At 40.0% G+C, this 22512-nt stretch overlaps 2 protein-coding genes across 2 annotated transcripts in view; one reads left to right on the forward strand and one right to left on the reverse strand.

Annotated features, from left to right (window-relative positions):
* The window catches only part of OOSP1 (oocyte secreted protein 1), a 56783-nt gene extending 44173 nt beyond the window's left edge, over nt 1-12610 (reverse strand). Inside the window, exon 1 of the mRNA XM_079102606.1 lies at nt 11625-12610. Coding sequence (XP_078958732.1) covers nt 11625-11634 — 10 coding nt within the window. The 5' untranslated portion in view covers nt 11635-12610. The remainder of the gene's footprint in view (nt 1-11624) is intronic.
* Nucleotides 10101-19940, forward strand: TCN1 (transcobalamin 1). Its single transcript, XM_079102334.1, has 9 exons — nt 10101-10278; nt 12645-12821; nt 13675-13815; nt 14630-14785; nt 15703-15890; nt 17290-17476; nt 18002-18182; nt 19482-19600; nt 19766-19940. Exons 1-9 carry the CDS (start codon nt 10200-10202, stop codon nt 19825-19827), a joined length of 1290 nt encoding a protein of 429 aa, XP_078958460.1. The 5' UTR covers nt 10101-10199; the 3' UTR covers nt 19828-19940.
* The last annotated feature ends 2572 nt before the right edge of the window (nt 19941-22512 follow it).

Genomic DNA, 22512 nt, shown 5'->3' on the forward strand with positions numbered 1-22512 from the left:
AATTTGGCCTTTTCACGATATCCTATAATTCTTGTAGATTCTGTTCATGATTTCTTACCATCTCCTCTGTTTGGTCAACTTTGTTTTCAAGATTAAATATTTTGTCTTCAGTGTCTGAGGTTCTGTCTTCCAGGTATTCTATCCTATTGGTTATGCTTTCTATGGAGTTCTTAACTTGGTTTATTGTTTCCTTCATTTCAAGGATTTCTGTATTTTTTTTATCAGTATTTCTAACTCTTTATTGAAATGATCTTTCGCTTTCCACATTTGCTTTTTTAACTGTTGATTGGTGTGATCATTCAAAGTCTGCATTTGCTCTTTCATCTCATCGTTTGCTTCTTTGATCATTCTAATTATGTACACTCTGAACTCCCTTTCTGTCATTTCTTCTGCCTTGCTGTCATTGGATTTTATTGATGTAGCATCTAGGTTTGTTTGGGACATTTTCTTCCCTTGTTTTCTCATATTGCTCAGGTATCTACCCCTCTAGTAGTGAAACTCTGGGATATTGCAGATTTCCTCTATTGACTTATAGTGTCCCTGTAGATGTCCAATAACTCACCTCCTAGCCTTCAGTAGCCTGAAGTCTTGGGGGAACTTGATAATGTGGGCTCCACAAGGAAGCTGCCCCTCTAGGGGTGGTGGCCTTCAGGTGGGGTACATCCCTGCTAGTGGGCAGGGGTACCTCCACTTGTTGACCAATAGTCAGTCAAAGGGGGACTAGACTGCAGGCTGGGGCATGGCTGGTCTGGGCCTGTGTGTCTGGTTCTACCGCCCTGGTGGGAAAGCCTCACCTGGCAGGGAAGACACACCTAGTGGGGAAGTCTCACTGGGCAGCTCTCCTCTGAGAAGTTCCCTTTGGTCCAGAATTACCACCTGGGCTGGGCAGCCCTCCTCTGCAATGTTCCCTGGGGTCCAGACCTACCTCCTGAGCCAGGAAGCCCTGCCCTATGAGTGAGTCTCTCGCTGGGCAGCCCTCCTCTGTGAGTTCCCTGGGGTCTGGACCTACCCCTGGGCCTGGGAGCCTTGCTCTGGGCTGAAGCCTCTCACTAGGAGCCCTCCTCTACAATGCTCCCGGTTGTCCGGGTTCACCGCTCCAGCAGGGGAGTCTCACGGGGCAACTCTACTCCCCACCCTGTTGTTTTCTAATGATGCAAGCCATATTCTCCCTACTAAGGCTTCTTAACATCAGGTGAGGCACAAGATTGTACTTGAGGAATCCTGTTCTTTGTAGTTCTCCAAGCATCTCCAGATCTGCACTGCAGAAGCCATGTGAGAAGTCAGACTCCAAGTTCTGACTTGCCATTTCCCAGCTCCGTGATCATGGACACATCAACTTCTGATCATGGATACACTTTTCTGTGTCTTAGTTGGGGTTCCTGGCACAGAACTCAACAAGAGGATTTGTGGGCGGATGATTTGTCATGGAAGGGTTCCCATTAAGGGAATGAGTAGGCAGAATGTGGAAAGTAAAGGCAACCAACATGAAATCCACCTACTGAGGGCAGGGTCCTCGCCTCCGCAGGACCTTCAAAGGGGCTCCCACATTAAATCCTGCCTCCACATTCGTCCCTGACTCAAGCAACAAACCTGAACTTTCACACTCCCACATCACTTAAGCATAGGGGTGGCGAACATTTTGTAAATTTTCAGGCCCAGTTAGAGTCATTCGAAGCCAAACCACACATTCACCAAATGACACGAATCTGCAGAGGGACTGTATAATCCAACATTATTGCAGTCGTCAATGAAGGTGAGCTCAGTTTTCCAAATGTTTTACATTTTTTCCTTAGAAGGCAAACTGCACACCAGCTGGTGGATTCGATTCATCTGAATACAACGCACATGAAAGGAATTTTTCCAGCAATTCCTTTGTATATCATGTTATCATAGAGGACTGAATAAAATATCACTCCATATGAGAAAACCCAACGGGACAAAGACCTTTTAGTGAAGCATGTCATGTTATACAGCAGGTTTTGGAATGCGATACTTACATATTTTTGTGAATTAAATGGTGCATTACAATTATATACATGCACATGACCTAATTTGTTCAAGCTCACTCCCCAGGACCTTCCTTTCTCTCCCCTCCCTCTCCCCAGATCTTCTTGCTCTACTCTACTTATCTCCTTCCCATTATGGTTATTTTTATTTTAATTAGTGCCTCATAATCACATATATGTGGGATTCATCGTTCATTCATGGACGCGGCACAGATGGTAGATTTCATTTCCCAGTGTTTTCCCATGCCCTTCCCTTCTCCCTCCCTCTTGACCTCCTGATCCCCTTTCTCTACTGGTCTCCCTTTTATTTTTATGATATATCTCCTTTTCTTTGTTTATTCTTTTCTCTCTCACTCACTCTCTAGTTTCCACATAGGAAAGAAAATATTGGCCCTTGATTTTGAGTCTGGTTCAGTTCATTTAGCAAGATGTTCTCCCAGTGTTAACAACTTACCCACAATTGGCATAACTTCGTTGTGTAATATAGCACGTTTTCTCAATTTTATCAATTTGTCTGTTGACAGACACCTAGGCTGGTTCCACAACTTGGCTATTGTGAATTGTGCTGCAATACACATTGATATGCCTGTATTACTACAGTACACTGATTTTTAGTCCTTTTGGATAATACCAAGGAATGGTATAGCTGGGTCATATGGTGGCTCCATTCCTAATCTTTTCAGGAATCTCCATAATGTTTTCCAGAGTGGTTGCACTTTGCAGTCCTACCAATAATGTATGTACCTTTTCCCCCACATCCTCACCAGCATTTAATATTATTTTTATTCTTGAATACTGCCATTCTAACTGGAATGATATGAAATCTCAGAGTAGTTTTGATTTGTATTTCCCTGAGTGGTAAGGATGTTGAACATTTTTAATGCTGTTGACCATTGTATTTCTTCTTTTGAGAAGTAACTCTCCAGGTATTTTGCCCATTTATTAACTGGGTTATTAGTTTTTTGGTGTCAAGTTTTTTTGAGTTCTTCATATTTGTTGACCATTTGTATTTCTTCTTTTGAGAAGTGTCTATCTAGATCTTTTGCCCACTTATTAATTGGGCATGTTTATATTGATATCCATATCAATCCCCTGTCAGAGGAATTGCTGGCAAAGATCTTCTCCAGTCTGTGGGCTCCCTCTTCATGTTCTTTGTTTCCATTGCTGTGCAGATGCAATCCCACTTATTGATGCTTGGTTTTCTTTCTTGAGCTTTAGGAGTCTTACTAAGGAAGTCAGTGCCTGCATCGTTAGGTTACAATGTTGGCCCTATGTTTTTTTCAAGCAGTTTAACAAACAGGAGTTTTATTAGAGATATTTGAACAAGAAACAAATCAAATCAAGATGTAAGATCTTTATACTGAAGTATAAAGAGATTATTTTCAAAGAAAAATTAAGAAAACATTAAACCAGAATCTTAATCATCAGTGCAACCTACTGATATTTTGGCCATGGCCATGGACAAGGGAGGGGATTTGAGTGGTAATGGGTGCTGGTTCTTACCACATTGCAATGTCCCAAAGTAGAACTTTGAAATTCTAAATTAAAATCTGTCTTTCCAGCTCATCATGAAAGTTGGTTGTCAAAACAGGAGGGCAGAAATTATCTTGTTTGACAGTTTATTCAATTAATTTATAATTTTTACACTACATGCACTTCCACTTCCACTGTTCCTGTCATCCCCACTATGTCAGGTGGGAGTCCTGCAGCCAATTGTTGCCCTCAGCTCAGAGTAACCTGTCTTAGGAGACCTCTCCTGTTTGCCTTAAGAACTGTTAAAGCCTGGGTCCTCACTGAAGCTCCTGGGTGGGTGGGCCTGGGTCCTCACTGAAGCTCTCAGGTGGTCAGGCCTGGATCCTCAACTAACCTAGATGCCCTTCAATAGATGAATGGATAAAGAAACTGTGGTATACATATACAATGGAATATTACTCAGACATAAAGAAGAATAAAATTATGACATTTTCAGGTAAACGGATGGAGTTGGAGAATATCATGCTAAGTAAAATAAGCCAGTTCCAAAAAATCAAAGGCTGAATGTTTTCTCTGATAAGTGGATGATGATACATAACGGGAGGAAGAGGACAGGGGGATAAAAGAAGAATGGAGGAACTTTGGATTGTGTAAAGGGAAATGAGGGGAGGGGAGGGGGCAGGGGAAGGAAAGATGGTGGAATGAGACAAACATCATTACCCTATGAACATATGTGATTACACGAATGCTGTGGCTCTACATCATGCACAACCATAGAAATGAAAAGTTGTACCCCATTTATGTACAATGAATCAAAATGCAGTCTTTAAAAATAAAAATAAATTTCAAAAAAAAAGAAGAACTCTTAGAACCTTTTCTTGCTTTGCGAATAAAGTTAAGGGACCTGAGTTTCACTAGACATTTTGATGCCTGAATTTTTCTCCAATGCTCACCTTCAGTAAGTCAAGGAAATAACCAGAATTACAAAGCTCTTAGTTATCAGCACGGAGAGAGGTGAAACAAAAGGAGTGCAGATTATCTCACAGTGGATTTGCTTAATTAGATAAAGAATTGCTGGCTAGATGGCTAAGCCAGATTTCATACTTGGGCCACTTTGACTAGAGTCTAAATACTGAAATCCCTCATTTCTTCTTAGTCCAAGTCACTTCAACTATTTATCTGTTTTTTTAATATGATGTGCAGTTACAATGGTCGTGTATTCATATGTGAACATAGGAAAGTTAGTCCAATCCATTCTACTCTTTCCCATTCCCATCCCCCCTTTCCCCCCCATTCCCCCCTGTCCGAACCAGTGAACCTCCACTCTTCCCTTCCCCTCTGCCTCCTGTGAGTCAGGATCCACAAACCCAAGAGAACATTCAGCCTTTGTTTTGGGGGGAATTGGCTTATTTTGCTTAGCATGATAGTCTTCAATTCTGTTCACTTACTGGCAAATGCCAAAATTTCATTATTCTTTATGACTGAGTACCAGTCCATTGTGTGTATGTACTTCATTCTCTTTATCTACTCATCATCTGTTGAAGGACATCTAGGTTGGATCCATAGCTTAGCTACTGTGAATAGAGCCGCTATAAACATTGGTGTGACTACATCACTATAGTAAGCTGATTTTTAGTCCTTTGGATATATGAGGAAGAGTGGGATGACAGGGTCAAATGGTGGTTCCATTCCAAGTTTTCTGAGGAATCTCCATGCTGCTTTCCATAGTGGTTGCACAAATTTGAAGTCCCACCAGCAATGTATGAGTGTGCCTTTTCCCCACATCCTCACCAACACTTGTTACTTGTACTCTTGATAATCGCCATTCTGACTGGAGTTAGATGAAATAAATCTCAGTGTAGTTTTAATTTGCATTTCTCTAATTGCCAGTGATGTTGAACATTTTTTCATGTATTTATTAACCACTCATATTTCTTCTTTTTGAAGTGTCTGTTCAGTTCCTTTTTGATTTTTTGGTGCTAAGTTTTTTGAGTTCTTTATATACCCTGGAGATTAATGCTCTATCTGAGGTGTGTGTGGTAAAGATTTTCTCCTATTCTATAGGCTCTCTCTTCATGTTAGTGATTGTTTCCTTTGCTGTGAAGAAGCTTTTTAGTTTGAATCCATCCCACTCATTGATTTTTGATTTTAGTTCTCGCACTTTATGAGTCTTGTTGAGGACTTCAGTTCCTAAGCCAACATGATGGAAATCTGGGCCTACTTTTTCTTCTAGCAGTCACGGGGTAGATCCTTGATCCATTTGGAGTTGAGTTTTGTACAGGGTGAAGATAGGGGTCTAATTTCATTTTATTACATATGGATTTCCAGTTTTCCCAGCACCATTTGTTGAAGTGGCTATTTTTACTTCAATGTATGTTTATGGCACCTTTGTCTAGTATGAGATGACTGTATTTATGTGGGTTTGTTTCTGTGTCTTCTATTCTGTACCATTGGTCTTCATGTCTGTTTTGTTGCCAATTCCATGCCGGTTTTGTTATTAGAGCTCTGTAGGATAATTTTAAGGTCTGGTATTGTGATGCCTCTTGCTTCGCTTTTCTTGCTGAGGATCACTTTGGCTATTCTGGGCCTATTATTTTTCCAAATGAATTTCATGACTGCATTTTTTAGTTCTGTGAAGAACATCATTGAAATCTTAATAGGAATTGCTCTGAATCTGTATAGCACTTTTGGTAGTATGACCATTTTGACAACATTAATTCTGCCTATCCAAGTGCATGGGAGATCTTTCCATCTTCTAGGGTCTTCTTCAATTTCTTTCTTTAGTATTGTGTAGTTTTCATTGTAGAGGTCTTTCTCCTCTTTTGTTAGATTGATTCCCAAATATTTATTCTTTGAGGCTATTGTGAATGGGATAGTTTTCCTACTTTCTTTTTCAGTGGATTCATCACTGATGCATAGGAATGCAACTGATTTATGAGTGTTAATTTTATATCCTGCTACTTTGCTGAATTCATTTACCCTTTTTTCTAGTTTATTTCTGTATAAACTTTTAATATTTATCCAGTTAAACCAATATGTGTTATTCATTATCATTTGGTCAAAGGATTTGAGGTTTCTTTCAGCAAATATTTAACAACCTTTTGTGTCTTAGGTATTTTGCAAGAGGCAGTATGGCACACAATAGTGAACAAGGAAGACTTACCCTTGCTTCTGAGGAACTCAGTCTGGCAGGGAAACAAACACTGAAAAACCACAGTTAAGAAATAATTCTGCAAATAATTAATTACAATTCTCATAAGAGCCACAATGAAAGTACAGAGTACCAAGAGAGTGGCTAACAGGATACATGATCAGGTCCAGGGGTGCAGACAGCCTCCCTAATGAAGTAGCATTTATGCAGAAGGATGAACAAGACACTTGAAGAAGGAAAAGCAGCACAACCTGATAACAAGATTTCAAGAGAGGAAACTGCACATGCAAAACCCTGGGGCAAGCCAGGTGTTGGGGTGCATACTTGTAACCCCAGAGGATTGGGAGGCTGAGGCAGGAGGATGGCAAGTTCAAAGTCAGCCTCAGCAAAAGCAAGGTGCTAAGCAACTCAGTAAGACCCTATCCCTAATAAAATACAAAATAGGGCTGGGATGTGACTCAGTGGTTGAATGCTCCTGCATTCAATCCCAGTACACACACAAAAATAAACCCTGGGGCAGCAAGGACCTTGGCCATTAGAGGAACTGAGGAAACTGAGGCTGGAGCATAATGGACAAGACAGTGGATAACACTTGGCAGGTAGAAAAGGGCTGGAAGGTACAGTTTTTACATCACATTTAAAATCTGGACTTTAATTCAAAGTATAGTGTAAGTCTAAAAGGTTTAACCAGGAATGGGAATTTTAATTTTAAAAACATTTAAACAGCAAAGTAACAATATACCTTTGTCGCAAAGAAAATTCAAAACACATTTACATACATGAAAGTTGTAAGGCAGAGCCTTTCAATCTGTGTTCCTGGATAATTCCTTTTCTTTAAATGTAGTAATCAAGTTTGAGAAATACTGACATCGATGTTTGGAGGAGGAGGAGAAGAAGGAGAAGGAGAAGAAGAAGGGGGGAGAAGGGAGAAGAAGGGAGGAGGAGGAGGAAGAGGAAGAGAAATAAAATAGTAAAAGTGAATGCTAAGATGTAGATCTGGAAATCATTTCGGTGGTTTAGGAAATCATAGCAATTTTGACCAGAGCAGTAACATGGCACCTTCTTATTACACCACGTGTGGTGAAAGGAGCAAGGGGTTTCACTAGGCCTTTTTAAATCAAGGCACTAAGGCCATGACTGAGGGCTCCACGCTCATGACCAGGTGGCAATGGTCCCACCTCCCGACACCATCACCTTTGAGAGGTAGTGCTTCAACATATGCATTGAGAATCCAAACATTCAGACTACAGCAATCTCAGTAAGCTCTGTGCGTTCAGACACAGAACAGGCAGAGTCAAATTTAAGCAGGACTTGGCCAGTAAAAGTATTAGAAAGTAAGAGAGACGAAGGAACTGAGTGTATATGGGAGGAAGTGATAGTAATGAATCCTGGAAAGTTATCTAAATATGGATAGAAGTGAGGACATGAGTGGCATAAGAGTTAGTTTAAAAAAGAGGTGAGGGGAGGCAATATCGCTGACCCTAAACTTGGTAGGGGTCAAATTATATTGATAAATTTAGATGAGTTAGTAAAAAAAGGGACAATACATTGATCCTACACTTGGTGGAGGTCAAACTATATATTGAAGATAAGTATGAGCTTATCCCTACACAAAACTTCTTAGAGACCTGAAGAATAGTTCCCGTCTTGGGGTTGGGGGAGCAGAGGGCGATTTTGTGCCCCAGGGAACATGGAGACATCTTCTGTTATGATTATTGGGATGAGGGATAGTTTTACCTGCCAAGAATACAGATAAACAACATTCAAGGCACAGGACAACCTCACACAACAAGGAATTATTTGGCCCAAAATGTCAACAGTATCAGTTTTGAGAATCCTGAGCCTTGAATGTGTGTGTATTTATCTCATGTTTGATATTCCCCAGCTTCCATGTGAAACCTTACATTCAATGTGTGTTTCCTGAATGTCTTCTGTGGATTGGACCATGTGCTATACAAAGAAGTTGTATTATCAGTGTTCTCCACAGAAACAGTTGTGGAAAGAATGCAGGGAGAGAATAGGAATTAATGAGGAATTGATCATACAATTAGAGAGGCTAAAAAGTCCCATGGTCTGCTGTCTGCAAGCTGGAGATCCTGAAAAGTGAGTGGTGTGATTCAATCTAAGTCTGAAGGTCTGAGAACCAGAGAATCCAATGGCATAGATCGCAGTCCAAGGACTGCCCAGGATGAAGTGATATGCCCCTGCTAAAGCAGGCTGGCCAGAGGGGAAGAAAGGTAAAGTTGTCCTTTCCCCCTTTTCAGTTCTATTCAGGCTCTCAACAAACTGCAGACTGTCCACTCCTTTTGGAGACAGCCATCTACTGACTCTACTGATTAAAATTCTAATCTTATGTAGATGTACTCTCACAGGCACATCAGAAATAATGCTTCATCCAGGCACCCCATGGCCAGTCGAGTTGACACAGAATGTTAACCACCACAGTGCATTAGAGTTTGGATATGAGGTGTCCCCCAGAGCTCATGTGTGAGACAATGCAGGAATATTCAGGGCTGAAATGGTTCGATTATGAGAGTTGTAACCTAATCGGTGGGTTAATCCAGTGATACGGATTAACTGGGTGGGCTACTGGCAGGTAGAGTGTAGCTGGAAGAGTTAGGTCACTGGGGACATGAATTTGCAAAGCAGCTCTCTCTGCTTCCTGGCCTTCGTGTCCTTAGCTCTTTCCTCCCTCATGTCCTTCCTCCAAGATTTTCTGCCTTACCTTGTGTGCAGAGCTGTGGAATCAGCTGACCATCAGCTGAACCTCTGAAACTGTGAGCCAAAATAAACTTTTTCTTCTCTATATTGTTCTTGTCAGGCCTTTTGGTCCCAGTAACACAAAAGCCGACTAAAACACAGAGATACAATGCAAATAATATGTCACAAGTCATGACCAAAGTCCTTAGCTAGATTGACAATATTCTCTAATGGTACTTGAAAGAACTACAGCAGGCAACACATCTCAGATGTAGATATAATATGTAGCAATTCTTGTGGCAGGCTGAAATCTGCACTTGATGTATATCTCTCTGCTTTTCCTCCTGGGTGAAGAAACTCTCTGGACATCATCTACCCTAGGATAAAATTTTAGCTTAAAAACCACCATGCCAAAGACTGCCCATAACCCTGCTTCCCTAATCCTGCCTGCTCCAATTTTTGACTTATAATTTCTACTTTCCTTTTTTTATGTAATATACCCTTGTCCCATCAAATCTAATTTCTTAGGAGAAATAAATAAAATTTAACCAACATAGAATGGAAAAGACACTAATAAAGTGAATGGAAAACACTAACTTATGTTCATCAGACTGAAAACAAATAACATGAATCCTGAAGGTGTAGTGTAGGACAGGAAAAAAATTATTTCCCTTTTCTCTCTAAGCATACCTTTCAAGTCTTCTTCCTGATTTGTCACATTACTTGGACAAATACACTTGACCACACCTCCTGACATAGCTCAATATTTGCTTGAGCGAGAGGGGCTGAGGCAACTGAAGAAGGGACTCTCATTGCCCTCTGCCCATCATCCAACCAACCTCTCAATATTCCAGTCCGCGGCTGGAGAGATGAGGTGTTCATACCAGCTGCCCTTAGTGGGGATCCTATTGTTTCTTCTTATTCCAAGCCAACTATGCAAGATCTGTGGTGAGTACAGTTTCAACTAAAATTACTCCAGTGTGATAGTCTTCTGAAAGCTATTATCAGGGCACTCTGCATACAGTTAACTAAGAAAAGACCCTGTATTAGGTCTGTGTGCACTTCACCTCCACGAGGGATGGAAAGGGTAATCACAGATTTCATATTAACCTGCCTGTTCTTCCTATGCCCCAATCCTCTCTACTACAGCACCCCTACTAAGTAACCCTCTACTTTATTCATTTCCATTGATGGAAAACTCATGATCCCTTAAACTTTTCAGGATCATAGAAAGTGATCTTGTGGTTTTGACATGCAATAGATTTTTCTGCAGTTCAACCCATGACTTGGGTTAACCCACTGTAACTACACAGGAAAAAATAATGATAATAAGTTCTTTCAAACAATGAAGTCTGCTCGTCATCACTATGTTTAGATATTTCAAGCTGCATCTCTTCCTCCCTTCCATTCTTTCTACAGATTATAGGTTAGAGCCCCATCATCTCTGAGTATTAGCCCCAGAGACTGTGTAGTTCTATTAAAGAATAGTAACATGGGAGAAAGGAAAAACAGACCTGGGTCTAGTTTGACCCCTTATTATCTGAATGTCTCAATGTTTCTAAATTTCTTCATCCATAAATGGAAGATAATGAGGAAGAAGTGTTGAAACACTTGATCTCTTGAAGTCTGGAGTAGCCCTCAGGTGCATGATTTCTTTTTTGTGAGTCTGTATCCTAGAATTAAGCTTTAAACCAATCCAAAGATGATTAGATGGTGCCATCTACAGTTACATATTCCTGGTACTCTGTAGCCAAGAAGAGGAGATCAACACCATAGGAGACAGACTTGCATTCAAGCCAAGGCTAAAACACAGAATCTTCCAACTCACATTTTTCTTCCCTAACTATCTTTTTCCCAGCCAGATCCTGAGAATAGGTGACTTCCATGGAGGCTCTGAAGTTCAAGTCATTGCATAGGATAATTAATTAAATTTGTCTTTAGTGGTCAAGGAAGTTGATTTGAGTTGCTGAACAGGAACTAAAAAGTCTACTTTAATGCCAGAAAAATCTGCTGAACTGGATGCTTCCACAAAACCTCAGAAGTATGATTCACAATTGCCCTATTATACCTGCAACAAACTGTGCATTCCTACAATCACTCCATTCATATCTTCTTGAGTGTTTATTACAGTGAACAAAGTGTGCAAGGGAAACCACATCCCTTGTATTCTCTAAGTATGACAATAGGAACTCCAGGTGCACTGTAAGTAGTAACATATGGAGCATTTTACCATGTTTTAATATCCATAATTTTTAAATGAAGAAACTAAGGATCAGGGAAGTTATATAACTTACCCATAGTCATAAATTAGGGAGCAAAGAGCTCATTCAAAAGTGCTCAATACAGGACTCATGTTCTTCTCACTGTCCCACCAACCCATGAGACAATATGGAAATGAGAAAATGTGGGGGCTATTTCTCAATATTATAAACAAAATGTCTTGTGTTTTAGGTGGTAACTAACTCTACTTATTCTCCTTCAGATCTTTAAGGGTTCTGGATTCTCTTACTTCCACAATAAAATGGAACTTCCTTTTATGCTCTCTGCTGGAATTTGGGGATATTGTAGGCCAAAACTAGAGGACTTTCGAAAGGGAGTGTACTGCTAAGTAATAATCTTGATGCCTGGTCAGTGGGCAGTCAATGCAGTTTAGTCAATCACCAATGTGACATATTTTTTGTCTTAGAATGAATTTTCTCAGGATTAACCCAATAATGCTCAAAGATAGAGAATAAAAGAACTGAATAGAAGAAATAGAAAGGGCAATGGATAGGAGTCAGAAAACATGTATTCTAGTTTCTGCTAACCTTACAATTATGAAAATCTCTTTAAGGGCTCTCTCCAGAGAATGATACTAGATATCCCAGGCAGGACCAATATTCTGCCAGTACCCGATTCACAAGCTGTTAAAATACTGAAATACTACCATGCTACTTATTACAGGAGTAATGAAGTTGGGGAGGGTTCTAGACCCACCTCTGTATGATTTCACCAACAGCTAGTAACCACTGGATTGATTTTGGTCTGGGCCATAACTGTTAGTAAATATTTTAATATAACCCTTGTTCCTAGTTTTAATGTTTCATGAGCATTAATACTGTTATGTAAGTTACCTGAGCTCAGAACCCAAAGGGCGCTGTGGACCACAGCTAAGAAAGTTGATGCTAGCGAATCAACCATGTAGCAACCATCGAGCCTTGATGCAGTCATGTCAATACTGAGCCTCCATTTTTAGTTAATATATGGGGGGATGAAGCCACCTTGATCTACCTCCTGATCGTATTGCCATATTATTCTTCCCTCCTCTGCCACAGAGGTCAGTAAAGAAGACTTACATCTGAACCTTCTGTTGAACACAATGATCAATTCAAAATACACCAGTGAAACCCAACCTGCAAATGTTCTGTTGTCCCTCAGACTTGTTGGGATTCATGACCAAACCCAAACCCAAAGGCTCGTCCAACAAGTCAAAAACAACGTGGAAAGGAAAGGTGAGTGCTTACGGTCTATGGAAGGTTTAAGACAAGACCTACCTATCTAAAGAGATTATCTCCAACAAATCCGAAAAATTATGTGTCCAAAGTACCTCTGCTACATCAGTCCTACGAAACCTGAAGTGACAAAAGAGTGCTTCACAGTATCAATCCCCTGACACTCACTGTAGCTAGCTCCTGCTTCCTTGGATCCTTCGGGAAGCCACAAGGGAACACAAAATATATAGACTCTTACCCATTAAAACTGTGTTGTAAACCAACTGAATTTACACATGGGGATATGAAGCACAACCAAAAAAGCTTAGAGTAGAGAAGCATCTGTGGAACAATAAAAATGTGAACTGGGTTCAAGTCCAGAGTTATCCTTGAGCCAGTCATGTTAATACTGAGCCTCAGGTTTTGAATTCATATGAGGGGGAAATGAAGTTACTCTTTCCTCCTCATATTATTGTAAGAGAAGGCTGAGACTTTTCATACTCTATAAGGCAGAACATAAAAATCAATTATTAATGTCCGAGCAAGATGGCAACATGAAGATAGAAAACCCATAGGTTTTGGTATTTATCTATTCTTCTTATCTTTTTTTTATTTTTTATAAATATTGCATGATTTCAGAAGGATTCCATTATTTCATGAAAAAGACTAAGATCCAGCTTGCACTGATACAGGACAGCCATAGAAGGCTCTGCTTTGGGGATAAAAAAAAAAAAGAGAACAATAAAATTTTAGTGTACAGTAGAGCAGAAGGAAAAAAGAAGTTATAAGCAATATAAGTCACAAGGAAGACAGGAGGTCAAAAAAAAAAATCAAAAGCATGTGTCTTGCTGAACTTGAACACTTTTCTTTTCAGATTCAAATTTAAGCTCGGGACAGCTTGCTGTGATTATACTGGCTTTGGGAGCATGTCATTCCCCTGATGAAATCTTCACATATGATAAGCATCTGCTCAGTCATCTGGAAAATAAATTCCAAGAAGAACTTGAAAATATGAGTAAGAATCCAATGCTCAGAAACCCTGACTAACTCTGTCTTTCCCCTCCACGGATTCATAACTGAGTGGTCTCCCTCAGTCCTCCTCATCCCATTCATTCTGCCACGTCCTTGCAGGTCCCGTCCCTCCTTCCCTCTTTCACTGTGAATCCTGAATTTCTTTTCAAATTGTGTTCAACTGAGCATTGCCCTACCTATGTCAAGGTCTCCTTTACACACACACACACAGTTCTTTAGTCCTCCGGGAGCTTGACTTTTTGACAAAAAAATGAATACCAGAAACAGCTGGACAATACAGGACACTGAGTCATAAGTACCAAAGCATCCAAAGTTAATAAAAGAGTTAAAAATGGCCAAAGTATTTTATCACTGCGAAAACAGGTTGACCGTGGTGGCTGCTAGTGAAATGCATTATTTTTCTTTCAACTCCCACCTAATATAATATATCCTATTATTTATTAACTTCCTCCAATCCCATCTTCTTTGCGGTGCCTCCAATCCAAGCCTCTCAGCAAGAGGCTTGGAAGTAGGAAACCCACGTCCCAATCCTAGCTCTGTCACCAGCTGAATATCTGGATAGAACTTTCTTCACTCTTAACTCTCCTCAGCTCTAAAATGAAAGGAGTTAAGTTAAATTTGGTGGCCCTTAAAAGCCTTTAAATTTCTTGGATTTGCTGATCCTATGGGTGATCTCTACCTTCTCTTACTTGCTTCTCTTTAAACATACATAAATGGGAATAAAGCAAGTAGGAGTAGATTGAAAAATGCATTACCCCAGGACCACAAGTAAATATTTATCCTTTTCTCTCCTCCAGAAGCACACGATGGCAATCCACTGACCAACTTCTACCAGCTTGGCCTGGACGTTTTGGCTTTGTGTCTCTTCAATGGGAGCTACTCGGCCACCGAAGTTGCTGAATTCTTCAATCATTATAAAAAAAACTATTATTTTGGTGGTCAGTTCTCAGTAGGTGAGTCACTTAACCCAATTCCCTTGGCAGAGAATACAATCACAAGTAGTTCTTGCCCTTTGGATAGAACATGAGAATATTTATACAAAATATTTTAAAATGCATAGAGTTTGAGAAAGAAAATTCAATGCAATTCATTTCACTTAACACTGCCTTTTTCTCTAATTTACTGAGACAATGTGGACATGTTGATTGACTTGAACAACACAATCTTTCCAGTGGCAAAGTCCAATATTTTGATCAAATAAGGGAGAAGAACTAATTTCCCACTGCGTTGGTTTAATCATTCAAAAATAAGTCTTCTCTAGATAATTAGCATTGGTGCTCAGCCCCTGTGGATCAAGATACAAGGGCTCATCTTTCTCCAAAAAGGTCAAAGCAAAACATCATTCTGTATTTCCGAATAGAATATGAAACTTCCCGTACTCCTTTTCCTGTAAGAGAGAAAAGGTGCCATACTAAGGAGCAATCAATATCAAACAAAGAAAAGAGTTCTTATCCTTCCTTCTTCCTAACTCTTGCCTCATCCTCTCCTTTAAGGAGATTCACTGGAGAACAATTCTGTTAACTGCCATTTTTATTCAGTGTAATGGACTGACCAGAACATATAAAGACATTTTTGTTTATTATCCTGGGTTTTCTCAATACCCTTGCCAATGTGGTTGAAAGGTTGAAGAAAGATTTTAAAAGAAGAAAGCAATTCTAGATCTAAAAGTGGAAGCTAGAGAGAAAAAAGCAGGGAGAGGACTTCATAAAAATGGAAGGGAGATGGGTAGAGCAGAAGATAAGGATCAGGTAGAGGGATACATGGAGCTTCTGAGCAATAAAGTCCTGCATCCCTAGAAATTCCTTGGTCCAAAACAAACTGGAACCTATCATCAATGTCAGCCTATCATCAATGTTTTGTTCCCTGACAGATACTGGTGCGATGGCTGTCCTGGCTCTGACATGTGTGAACAGGAGTCTAACAAATGAGCAGATTAAGGCAGATAAGAATTTAAAGAAAATTGACGAGCTTATAAGTTTCCTGGTAGAAAAGATTCTGTCTGAGAAAAAAGAAAATGGTCTCATCGGAAACACATTTAGTACAGGAGTAGCTATGCAGGTAAGTCAGAGGGTAAAACCAGGTGACAGAAGGGAGTCACAGAAGAGAACGATACCTTGATCCTTTATTATTGACCTCCTAAGATATTATTATTATTATATCTTATTATTATTATGTTTCCTACATTATTTTTCTTACATGATTTCCCAACCCCATCTGAAGTATATTCTTGTCACCATCAATCTTTACCTCTCCATATCCAACGCTTCTATGAAGCTTTTCCTAACTACCATTTCTTTTTTTTTTTTTTTTTTTTTTTGCGGAGCTGGGGATTGAACCCAGGGCCTTGTGTTTACGTCCTAACTACCATTTCTTTATGAAATTTGAAAGTCTGCTACAACCTATCTTGTTCTATCACATGTAATTTCACATTTTACCACCTACTGTTGTTTTGTCCATTCATCTTTCTTTCCAAGTAGTAAGTGATAGTGCCAGTATTTGTTGAGTCCTATTAACTAAATTAATGCACGTGACATCGTAATGAGGAAAGAATTATCACCTCCTTTTCCTAGAACAGGAGCAAGAGTCAGAGTATCAGTAAACTTGCCTAATTTTACAAAGCCAGAAAGTGGTACAGATGGGGATGAACCACAACAGTTGTTCTCAAAACTCACACTCAGTACCTGCACTATCATGCCTACATTCCTCTAAGTCTGGCACTTTTTCAGCATTCCTTCACTGATTTACTTGACTCTAAGCGGTAGATACAAGAATAGGAGAAGGAAGGTTTAAAAGGAAAAAATACAGAGTCATTAGGATGAATAGTTTTTTGCCAGACTGACCTAGGGTGAGAGGACTTTCAGAGGAATCCCCTGGGGACTGGTTAAAATGCAGACACTCTGGTCACTTCAAGGCCATGACCTCTCATTCCTACCATAGGCCTTTGCTCATGCTGCTCCCTCCAGCTCAGAGCTCCCTCTTCTTTTCTCCTGCCAACATGCCCTTATACTGCCAAGGCTCACCTCAAGTACTACCTCCTCCAATGAAGTTTCTCCCCAGACTCGCTACATATATGTGAACTCCTCTCCTTTTTTGAAAGACAATGTCATTATACGCTTCTCTTAGGGCATTCATCTTACAACAGAGCACCTTTTACAACAGTTTGTTTTTTATATTTATTGAGTGCATCTGTATGATAGGTATTTTTCCAGAACTGAGGTACAGGAGTGAATATGGCAGAAATGGACACTATTTCCAATGGTGTCACTGTAGTTTGCGTTACACAATTCCCCACCTCTGCACTCAAACTAGTCTATAACCTTCCATATAGTGTGAAAGATACCTTAATAATCTAAGGTGTTTCCTATGTTGTCAATGTTCAGTAAATACTCACTGAATTAGTCAGGCGCCACCTTCCACCATATTTGAAGTGTCTCTGACTCTCTTTCTCTCTCACTAGGCCCTCTTTGTGTCATCAAATTATTATAACGAAAGTGAATGGGATTGCCAACAAACTCTGGACATGATACTCCAGGAAATTTCTCAGGGAGTATTCAATAATCCAACTGCTGCAGCCCAGATCTTACCTCCCCTGATGGGAAGAACCTACTTGGATGTTGAAGACTGTCCTTATGTCTCTGGTTTAGGTATAAGCACTGAAGGGTAAACTCTTGCCTTACAGTGTGACACCCAAAGGATGCGAGAAGCAGGAATCCTTAGGGACTGGAAGTGAGGAGATAAGTCTCTAAGCCATAGCAGTTTCCAGAGAGAATTCACTTCGTATTACATCCTCAGGGATTACAACCACTAAAGGACTTGTTCTCAGAGTGCAGACCTCATTTTTGGTTCAAACAGAGAAGTGATGTCTGTCTCCAAAGAGATGTTTTCTTATTGTTGGATATAGAAATTCTCCTTCCAAACAAAGCATCATTTCTATTCTATACACAGTATCAAAGATGGATATCATGTTTCTGACTTTCCCTTATTCATTTTCCCTTGTTCATTTCTGTTTTAGTCATATGAGAAATCTGTCCCTTTATTGACATTTGTTCCTTCTAGCAAATTCATATCTGCATAAAGAAAAGAAGTCCTTAGATAGGGGTGGAATAGGTGTGCAAACTGACAACATACTTATTCTTTTGCATATCTATCTCTGCTTTTCTGTCTGTCAGATACATTCAACATCTCCAATCATGTGCCTGAGTCTGAAAGATCTAACTCATCCTCACTCATCATGGTTTATTACTCTGTGGTAATCAATGAAACATATTCTATCAACGTCACTGTGCCAAATGGTTCAGTCTTCCTAGATGTGATGAAAGCAGCTCAAAAAAAGAATGAGACGACATTTGGGTATGTCTGACCATAACCTAATGCTAAGGTATTTACTGTTATTTTGAAAGACTTGATTAGAATATATATGCACCTGAATACAAAGTATATTTAGAACACTCTGGACTGATGCTTTGCTATCTATCCATACCTCACAGCAGGAGTTAAAAATAGGAAGTAAGATTATTTTCACCTCCTAGCACATAAGTTAATATTCACTTAATGAATTAATGAATCCCAGGATTCTCTCTTTTTTCAGCAACACTTTAACAAATATGACCTTTTAAATCAGACATCTGTGTCTAAAAGAGTGGTTCTTAACTACTTTCGAATCAATGAATGACTCCTTTGAAAATCAGATGAGGGCTAGGGATATAGCTCAGTTGGTAGAGTGTTTGCCTCGCAAGCACAAGGCCCTGGGTTCAAATCCCCAGCACTGCAAAAAAAAAAAAAAAAAAATCAGATGAATGCAATGAAAGCTCATCTGAGAAAAATTAACAGACACACAAATTTTGGCATTTACATTGGGAATTTCATAGATGGCCTGAAGTCTCTCCATTTCCCCCTTTCAGGAGACTTAGGGATCCATAAAATAAGGTTCCCTGACCTCGCGAGGTCAAATACAAATTTAAGATATTTGTGCCTCTGAAAAGTATGATTTATTGGCTCCTTAAATCCAGTTGAAAATTATTTATTGTGTCTAACAACACGGTGTACGATGCTGTAGAGAAAATCGAAATAATCATGTGTATATATATATATATGTAATGTATATACATATGTATAATAATATAAGATATTAAAAGACTGTCTTCAAGGGCTTCCAGGCGGATCAAGAAAATGACTAAGGAATGTGAAATAGATACTGACCTTGCCATTTTGTAATACACACAACTTGAAGTATCAGATCCTTTCCTGGTTGTCTTTCCTAAGAGAAAATCCACACATTTACAGTCCCTGGAGGTTAACATGAGGTTAACGCTTTCTTCTACTGCCCCAGTATCTTCAACAGCTACTACCTGAGGGTGTGAGGCTGCAGCAGTTAATTGCAAAGTGTGTATAAAGGCAGCAGGGGAGGCAGAGCCACGGAAGCACATTGCCACTTCAGCACAGAGTGTAGAGAGCCTGCATCAGAATCCCTGGACAGCTCATAAAACATGCAGCTTCCTGGTCCCCAGCCCAGACCTGAGAATCAATGATCTGAGTATAGGACCAGGAAAATCTGTACTTTTTTGTAATGTACCCAAGTTATTCTTAAAAACATTAAAGGATCTCCTCTGAAAATGCTAAGTTCTTGTAACTCTTTCCCTGTCCCCACAGTTTCACAATGGAGCAGAGCTCATGGGGCCCCTACATCACTTCTGTTCAGGGTCTGTATGCCAACAATAATAAGAGAACCTTCTGGGAACTTCTGAGTGATGGCAAAGCCCTGAGCCAAGGTAAGGAAGAGAGGTATCGAGAAGATTCATGGAGTAAAAATGCCCAGAGTTTTCAGGTGTGAAGGCACAAGCTTTTGTGGGAAATGGGTCAAAGTGTTGGGCAAGAGGCATCCAATGGTGAGTCGGTGATCAAATCATTTGACCTCTCTTTCTTCCTCTTTTCAGGAGTTGGTAGCTATGTTGTTCATGAAGAGGAAAACTTGGAAATTCGATGGAGTACATACTGATAAGCCCAGACCTTCGAACAGACCTTTTGCAGTGGAATTTCATGCAGAAATTAACCCAAATTTTTCATTTATCTGAAAACCTCATCATCTCTCTCTCTCTCTCTCTCTCTCTCTCTCTCTCTCTCTCTCTCTCTCTCTCTCTCTCTCTCTCTCTCTCTCTCTTTCTCTCTCTCTCTCTCTCTCTCTCTCTCTCTCTCTCTCTCTCTCTCTTTGAATAAAAGATCAACAATTGTACAAGAAAAGCAATTTCTAGTCAGTAAATTTTCCAAAGGACTTTATAAGTTATTACAGGGATGATCACCTCAGGAAGAAGAGATTAGATAACATGTCTAATAAGCTGGGTTCTGCTCAAGCTTCCCCCACTATCTGGAGGACCTTGGGCAAATGCAGAAAATGAAAATGAAGTTCTAGGTCTAAAGCTGCAGCAGCAACCAATGAGACCAATGGAAAGCTCACAGGGACACAGCTCCCTCACAAATGCAAGGGAGGGTCCCAGGTGTCACACTGACTTCACACAGGCAGTGAGTAGAGAGAAAATGTTGCTTGGAAAGAAGGGTGGAAAGGGAACTCTCAGGCAGTCAGTCCATAGTTTGAGAAACAATACTATCCCCTTCTCCAACTGTCTCCCTTGGGTCCCATTTGTTCTTCTCCCGCATTTATTTTCCTTTTAGTTCCCCATAAATTCACCCTGGTATTCATACTGAAATATGCATGCAAAAACAATCACTCTGGTCCATAGAGTAGAGGAAAGAGAATAGTGGAAGAGAGGAGAGGAAGGAAAAAATCACCTCTGATGTTCATTTCCACCAAATTCAATTTTTTTTTTTTTTTTTTTTTTAGAAAGGGGGTGAAAGGTGTCTAAGCAGTTTGAACTGGATTATACTTTATACCAAGTACCTGAGCCACATGCAGACACAGCCAGGAGCCAGTAGTACCTTTAAGATGTCAACAGGCTACATTCTGTCATGTATAACTAAAAAAAAAAAAAACAAATAAAAAAATTTAAAAAGATGTTAAGGGTGGCAGGTGCTTCACATGACACACAAAATAGCCCATTTCAAGTAACTCCCAGAAGAAAGATACCCTCAGGCAGATTTAAAATATTTTGAAATTATTCCTCGTGCTTTCTTCGTGACAATCTTCCTCCCCTCCACCTGTGACCCTGCTTCATAGACAGAGGTTGAACCCTAGTCCTACATTTTGCTTCCTGGTACTGATTCTCAACTCTCAGTTCGACTCTTCCCTGTCCTTCATTACCTGAGTGGGTCAGATTTCCTCATGGTTCTGTGACTTATCTTGAAAGCAAAGTTAGAGACAGGGCAAGTCCTGTTAACCCTTCCAGGTCCTCATGGTGCTGCTAGTACAGGCAGCAGCTGTCAGATCTGTCTGGAGACTAAACAGTCTACGTGACATTGAAGATTAGTAGTTTGAGGAGACAAATTAAAAAATGTTAGAATTGGCACACTATCCATCATAAGTAGCTAAACCATAAAATTTATAATTTATCAGGGTTCTATTAACAGTGAAGGTGGCCAGGTTTGAGGTTTGCCTGTAATCTCAGCTACTCAGGAGGCTAAGATAGGAAGATCACAAGTTCAAGATCAGCCTTGGCAACCTAGGGAGATCCTGTGTCAAAATAAAAATGAAGGGCTGGGGAGATAGCTCAGCTGGTAGAGTGCTCGCCTTGCGGTTCGATCCCCAGCACCGAAAAAAAAAAAAAAAAGAAATAAAAAAATAAAAATGAAAAGGGATGGGAATGTAGTTCAGTGGAAAAGTACCCCTGGATTCCATCCCCCGTGCCACAAAGGAAGACACAGGAGTGAAACTGAACACTGTAGATCCTTACACCAGAAACGGAAACTACTCCCACATACTCAACAATGTGAAACACAGCAGTACAGGAGGCTCATGCATGTACTCCCAGCTACTCGGGAGGCTAAGGCAGGAGGATCCCAAGTTCAAGACCAGACTGGGCAACTTACAGAGCCCCTGTCTCAAAATTAATGAATTAGAAGGGCTAGGAATGTAGCTCAGTGGTAGAGCAACCCTCAGTTCAATCCTCAGTATCACAGAAAACAATGTGGAACAATTAAACCAAGCAAAAGGACATCCCAATCACCTCACCTATCTTTTGTGTGTGTATGGGTGTGTGAGGAACATCAGAAGAGTACTTTCTGGAAAATACATTATTATGAACTATAAATAGCATAAAAATCATTTCCTTTGCAATTTTCCTTTAATGTGTCAATGATTCATCGTTTGGAATCAATGTACCTCTCTGGTGAGGGATGTTTGTCATAGAGGAGGTTATGCATGTAAGGGGACAAGGTAGTACATAGTATACCTTTCTCCCAATTTTGTTGTACAACTAAATCTGCTCTAAAAAAAATTATAGTAAAAAGTGGTTTCCTTTGCAGTTCTCATTTAATTCTTCTGAAGAGATTAAATGCCAAGTCTCACTTTGTGCAACTGTTTTCTAATACCTCCCTCTACCATTACTAGCCTCCATTTTTAACAGAGGAGAGTTTCTCCCAGGCAGTGGCTTCTCTTTTAGAATGCAGCAGCAGTATCTGATAGAGATGCCTTTAATCTCAGAGATAGATGTGAAGATTCATGAAATAACATTCCCTTAGCATCCCACTAACACTGGTCAGTGAAAGCTGGCTCTGGCCATACTCACCTTAC

This window comes from Sciurus vulgaris (assembly GCF_902686455.1).
Source record: "Sciurus vulgaris genome assembly, chromosome: 11".
Classification (NCBI taxonomy): Eukaryota; Metazoa; Chordata; class Mammalia; order Rodentia; family Sciuridae; genus Sciurus; species Sciurus vulgaris.

Excerpts from the sequence above, each read along its gene's own strand:
- TCN1 (XM_079102334.1), top strand. The coding sequence starts at position 10,200 with ATGAGGTGTTCATACCAGCTGCCCTTAGTGGGGATCCTATTGTTTCTT. Across the intron at positions 12,822-13,674 it reads AAACAACGTGGAAAGGAAAG|ATTCAAATTTAAGCTCGGGA; the intron begins GTGAGTGCTTAC and ends TTTTCTTTTCAG. Across the intron at positions 17,477-18,001 it reads TCCTTATGTCTCTGGTTTAG|ATACATTCAACATCTCCAAT; the intron begins GTATAAGCACTG and ends TCTGTCTGTCAG.